We start from the raw sequence: 6,000 nt of genomic DNA, 5'->3' as shown, positions 1-6,000 counted from the left end.
GTGCTGGGAACGTTGGGGGCAGACGGCGCGTGGTGTCTGTTCGCAGCGCGCGTGCAGTCATGCAGGCGGCGAGTCGCAGTGGGGCTCACGTGGGCGGCCTGTGTCTGGCACGAACTGTTAAACCACGGCCGCCGCAGACACTCACGCTTCTGTCTTGAGGTTACAGGGTTACTGCCTCCCGGGTCACGAAAGGCTCACGGCTGCTCGCTGAGAAGGCCTGGGGGTGCTGGGTGCGAGCGAGACTCCAGCCATAGGTCTGTTTCTCAGAAGGGCTTCCTTCCAGGTTGAGATTTCTTTAAAAAAAAAAAAAAGTTTTTTAAAAAATTGATTTCAGAGAGGGAGAGATAGAAACATCAATGATGAGAGAGAATCATCGATCGGCTGCCTCCTGCACGCCCCACACTGGGGATCGAGCCTGGAACCTGGGCATGTGCCCCCGACTGGAATTGAACCTAGGACCCTTCAGTCCGCAGGCCTACGCTCTATTCACTGAGTCAGACCAGCAAGGGCAGGTTGAGATTTCAAAGTCTGTTAACGGAAGCTCTTCAGCCCCTTTCTGACTGCAGTGAAGGTCGCCACTGAGGCTCCTGGCTGTTCTCTGTCCCACGAAGGGTCACCATGGGAGGCAGGGACCTGTGAGCTCCACCAGGGTCTGACCATCGCGAGGCCTCGAGGCTCCTGGCAGAGACTGAGTACGTGGGCCCAGGACAGACTGAGGGATGCCTGCGGCCTGTGTGGGGACCCACAGGGACAGACAGCGGGGCTGAACTGCATCTTTTTTTTTTTTTTTTTAATATATATTTTATTGATTTTTTACAGAGAGGAGGGAGAGGGATAGAGAGTTAGAAACATCGATGAGAGAGAAACATCGATCAGCCGCCTCCTGCACACCCCCCACTGGGGACATGCCCGCAACCAAGGTACATGCCCTTGACTGGAATCGAACCTGGGACCCTTTGGTCCGCAGGCCGACGCTCTATCCACTGAGCCAAACCGGTCAGGCTGAACTGCATCCTGAACAGGTCTAGGCCTAGGGGCCATTAGGTCACTGAATCTTCTGTGGGAGGTAGGACCAAGCTGTGATGATGCCAACACCCCATCTGCCACACCTGCAGGCCACGGGGACCCAGCCTCTGGCCCTCACCCCTGCCTGGGGGGGGGCACCTCCTCTCCTGGGGGTTCTACCTTCTTGTCCTGTCCTCTCTGCAGTGACCGGGAGGACAGGGGCCCACTCCCTGGGAGTTTGTCCCCTCCCTCCTTCCTCTCCTGCCAACAGAGAGCACGGGTCTCGCAGAGGAAAGCTGTTGTGGGCTGGGAAGAGCAGGAAAATGAGGGCTTTCTAAAGGCTAACTTTATCCTAGCAACTGTGGTGCTGCCCTGCCCAGATGCAGAAATGGAATCCTTGCCTCACAGCAACCAAGGGCTGAGCCCATGGCCTGGAGCCCCTAGCGGGGCCGGCTCAGCGAGTGGGTCTCCGAGGACATCCCCCTAGCCGGCCTCTCTGAACCCTGTGAGGCCACACGGAGGCCGTGGCTGCTGCACGGAGGAGCAGTGGCGGCTGCACCATCTAGTGGATTCCACCCTGGCCTCCATGGAGGGCCCCCAGGAGCCTGGGGCTCGGTGTACCCCATGGCTGCTGCTTAGAGCTGGAGAGTCCGGGCTGGGACTCGGGGAGCCTCCCAAAGACAGGGCAGCCTCTGAGCAGCTCCCAGCTGTGGGAGGAGAAGCAGCAGTTTCTTAAGAGCAAGGGGACCTGGACCACAGCCCCCGCTTCCTCTTCTGGGGAAAAACCGCAGCTCAGCTGGGCTGGAGAATTCTGAAGCTTGCCCCAGGGGCCTACAGTGCTGAGCAGGGGGCCCCTGGGGCTCTGGATGGGAAAATGGGGGTGGGAGAGGAGGTTGGCTTGGATTCCTTATATTGTCCAAACTGAGGGCTTCCGCGAATGAAAAGGCCCTGCCTTAACTATTACACCAGGGCGGCAGATGTAAACTGGGACTCTTCAGGGCAAACCGGGATGTAGGTCACCCTACTTACCACTGCTTCCTAGCTGTGTGGGCATGGGCCATTACATAACCTCTCTGAATTTTTTGCAAAAAAAAAAAAGGCCAATATCCTGTGCTTGCCTCCCAGGGCTGTTGGGGGTTGGGGGCGGGGAGAGATAAAAAGAGTAAATTATGTGGAAGTTCCTAGAACAGCCCTTGGCATGGAGTAGGCTCTCCATGTTTCTCCTCTTCCCGTGAGGCAGTGGGTCCCCCGTCCCTGGGGGTTAAAAGCAAGGACCTGTCAACTCTCGAGAGTGAGTGGCTGTGGTGGGAGAGGGTGTACGTAGCTGGAGTCAGATTCCAGTCCTCCCAGTGAATTCCAGAGGGTGATGAGGAGGGTGGGCCAGTGAACCGCCCTAGGCTGGAAGCCCCGGGTGGGCTTGGCCCCTCCCCTCTTCCCGGGTGGTGACCTCTGCACCCGTAGAGGCCCTGACCAGGGCCCAGCCTGGAGCGGCTTTGCGGTCACCATCTTTGCGGTTGCCAGAGGCCCTGGTTTTGGTCGGGGCAAGGCAGTGGCTTCGGTTTTCCTGCGATTGCGAGTGGACGCAGCCACGTTCTCCAGGGGATGTGTATTTTCTGTGCTCGCAGGTATTGAAGAGCCTGTTCCAACCCAGAAATTTTTAAGAAGAGCTGGGTGTTGGACTTGGCCCTGCCATTTGATCCTGGCCAAAGGTCAAAGGTCTCCAGGCCTCAGATTCCTGCTGGAGGGTGGGGATGAGTTAGCTCTAGCCTCGGGGATGTGATAAAGATGGAGGTGACAGTGCTGGCTGCTCAAAGCTTCTACACTCCGTCACTTGGGGCTCCCACGGCACTGCCTTTACCCATCGTCCCCTTGCCTGGGAGCCCCTAGAGGCGGAGTGGACACTCCTGAGGGGCTAGCAGTCTCCGCTGTCCAGGCAGATAGGTCCTCAATACAGGAATGAACGAATGAGGTCAGAGCCGGGAAGTGACTCAACATCTGTGACACCAGCTCTGTGCAGGGGCTGCCCCTGAACCCTAGAAGCCAGCACTCCTGTCGGTGGAAGGGTATGACCTGCCAGATGTCCTTGGGCATTGCCAACTCTGCACGGTGGCCTCACACGGGGGCATCGTCCCAGCAGCCTCATCTACTGGCTACTCTGCCCTCCGTTTCCTTTCCTCACTCCAAGAAGGTTCTCTGGCCACTTGCCAGGACTTGCTGGAAGGTTGGTTTCTCGAGAAACGTCAGCTCTGGGAGGCACCTGAGGTAAGAGCGCACAGCCCCCAGCGGACTCCTGTCCAGCCCGTCTCCTCCGTTAAATGCGTCACACTAAGGTCCCAGGTGGCAGTCAGTAGGCGTGCAGCTCCAAGGGTGGTCCCTTAGAGTGGGAGCAGGGTCCACCCCATACCCAGTCTCCAGGCGGAGGCCACAAGGCTCCCAGCCACTGTCCTTAACACCTGTGGCCCAGCCAGGACCTCCCCAGCTCTACCCTCTTGACTGAGGTCAAGAAGTGGGACACCAAAGTTACTTAGAGCTCAGAAACAAGATTTCTCCAAAAACGGGGTACTGGAGCTCCGATAAGAGGTGCCAAAATTCCACTTTAAGACTTTCTGGCCAACCAGCCTATTCGTGAAGGGTCTTATAGGGTAAGGCCCCCTAGTACCGAAGGATGACACCAACATTGAACATATTCTCACCAACAGAGTGTCTGACCATTTTCTTGTTGTTCCCAGATGTTGGGATATTATTTAATGCTGACAATTCAATGGGCAAAATGAAATGGCACCTCATTGTGTTACTTCATATTTTTAACGAGGCAGATTGAGTGTTTTCCACATATTTGTGGGCTGTTTTTATTTCTTCTTCTGAGAAGAACCTATTCACACCCTTTTTTCTACTGGTCTGTCTTTTCTTAATGATTTATAGGTGCTCTTTGTATATTGCAGATATTACTCCTTCGTCATATTTTTTCCCCTATTTTCTGTCTTCCAATTTTGCTTACGCCTTCTACAGTTTTACAACGTCCCATGCGTGTCTTTTTCTTCAGCTTCTGTGTTTCACGCGTGCTTGGAATTTCTCTCACTGAGATGATTCAGCTGCTGCTTCAGACATTCTCAGAATCAGCAGCCACAAGGCTTGCAGTGGCAGCAAATCATGCTTATTCAAAAGAAAATGTTTACTTTAAAAATAGAACTGTCACCCCAAGCATTTATTTAAGCATTAATAGATACGGGTAAAAATTACAAATGGCATAACAAAAGTAACAGCTTTATATTCACAGATGGTCAGATGCTGACAAACAAGAAACAAGATCGCTGTACATTGAGATTTGCTTGTTAGGAAAATGCATATGTCGGCCTGAGGAACGGTCTATTCACAGGCTTTGGTGGAGCCATAATCCCCAATTTTCTACTGATTCCTGCTGCCGCCTGAGAACCACGTGCAGTTGACGTTGGCCCGGGGATGCTGGAGGATTTAGTTTTAGGAGATATCTTTCTGCACGTGGTGGATCTCCTAAAATGTGACAAAGAAAATTGAAATGTTATATAAAACCCCAAAAAACAGTCTTTTTTTTCCCTCTTAACCTGGAAAGAGCTACATAACCCATGATTTTCTTTGGTCTGACGTGTCTCTCTGCCTGTAACCCCCGGGGTTAAGGTCAGCTTCCTTTACAATTCAAGGAGGAAAGGACTCTGCTGTTCTTCAGACGAATTTATCTCCCTAAAATGTCAAGGACTGTCCTGAATTCTGTGACTTGAGGCCAAATCATGTGCCTTCGCTCTACCTACACCTTTCATAGCTGATAATCGGACCCCTCCCTTGGGACAACAGAGCCCAGATCTATTCTGATCAAATAAAGAAAGTACGGGTACCTTGTTTTAAGGCCCCACTCTGGAATGACCGTGCTTGCACAGTCCAGAGAAGGTGGCTGCCTGCATGAAGAGGGGGGCGGAGCAGAGCTGAGCCTCTTCCTGCTCAGCCCCAGCCGGGGGAAGGCTGCAGATGTGGTTCCCTGGGGAGGCCTGCGAGGGCTCGGGTCTGGCACGTCTCTGTCACCGCCACGTCGCCGGCAGCTTGCTGGATTGCCGACACTCCCAGGTCTGTGTTCTTGTACCGCCCACTCGCTGCCTTTACAGTCGGGGAAGAAGCCCTTGCCACAGCCTATTACAAAGTCCTTCAAGCACCTCACTTCCCTCACTGGCCTGAAGATAATAGCTATTCTTTCCTCCTCCCTCCCACCCCCAATAAAATGTAAAATAAATAAATAAAAAAAACCCCACAGGGCCGCATGTTTACAAGGATAACAGCCGGCAGCATTCTCTATAGAAGCCTTTTTCTTACACAAGTATTTCCTGCTGCTTTGTAACCAGGCTGAATTCATGCCCAACACGAATTCCACAGCATCGGGGGCTGGCAAGTGGCCTCCCATCTCTGAATTCGGGGGCCACTGGTCTGTGGTAATGACATTCTGGTGGGACTAGGTCAAGAGCGGTTTTTCAACATTGTTCAACTCTTGCTCCAGGGCAGTATGACCACAGAACTGGCAAAGATGTGCTAACCCGGCAGAGCAGCAGCCTGAATTTCCCTATGCAGATTTCCTGCTGAGATACTAAGTCCAGAGCAAAAACCTGCTGTTTCTGTTGATTTACAGAATGAATCTGCCAACAGCAGCCTCCATCTCACCCAGGCCATCCATTTTACTCCCACTTAGAGAGCTGGCAACACAACTTGGGAACAAAATTCGTTCATTGTGTGCTATTCTCAAGTGGTACGGTTCCGGTAGGGTGGAGAGGTAAGGACCCTGGCAAAGAGCCACGTTTGTCCTCCCATTGTGCAGACTCTCAGCCAGGTGAGCAGTGGAACCGGAGGGATCTTTCAGAGAGGCTCTGGGGAAACGAGGAGAATGAATACAGACACAAAGAGGCTGTGACAAAGGTAAAAGAAAGGCACAAAACGGACTGGTTTTAGGCACAGGGATCAGAGAAGAATCCCATCACA

At 53.2% G+C, this 6,000-nt stretch overlaps 1 protein-coding gene across 4 annotated transcripts in view; it reads right to left on the bottom strand.

Annotated features, from left to right (window-relative positions):
- Nucleotides 1-4,192: 4,192 nt before the first annotated feature.
- Nucleotides 4,193-6,000, bottom strand: part of BLM (Bloom syndrome RecQ like helicase) — a 74,157-nt gene continuing 72,349 nt past the window's right edge. For 3 of the 4 annotated variants that reach the window (XR_002826955.1, XR_002826957.1, XR_002826956.1), the window contains 2 exons: nt 4,875-5,888; nt 4,376-4,515 (listed from right to left, as the gene is read on the bottom strand). Coding sequence is in view for 1 of the 4 variants with exons in the window: in XM_006105760.3 (XP_006105822.1) it covers nt 4,338-4,515 (178 nt within the window). In the remaining 3 variants the exon portion in view is untranslated. Of the gene's footprint in view, nt 4,516-4,874; nt 5,889-6,000 lie in introns of all 4 variants that reach the window. The other variant, XM_006105760.3, reaches the window with a different exon arrangement.

The sequence above is a fragment of the Myotis lucifugus genome, unplaced genomic scaffold (genome assembly GCF_000147115.1).
Source record: "Myotis lucifugus unplaced genomic scaffold, Myoluc2.0 scaffold_722, whole genome shotgun sequence".
NCBI lineage: Eukaryota > Metazoa > Chordata > Mammalia > Chiroptera > Vespertilionidae > Myotis > Myotis lucifugus.
Note: the sequence above shows the minus strand (reverse complement) of the source record. Positions and strands in the feature narration are given on the sequence as shown.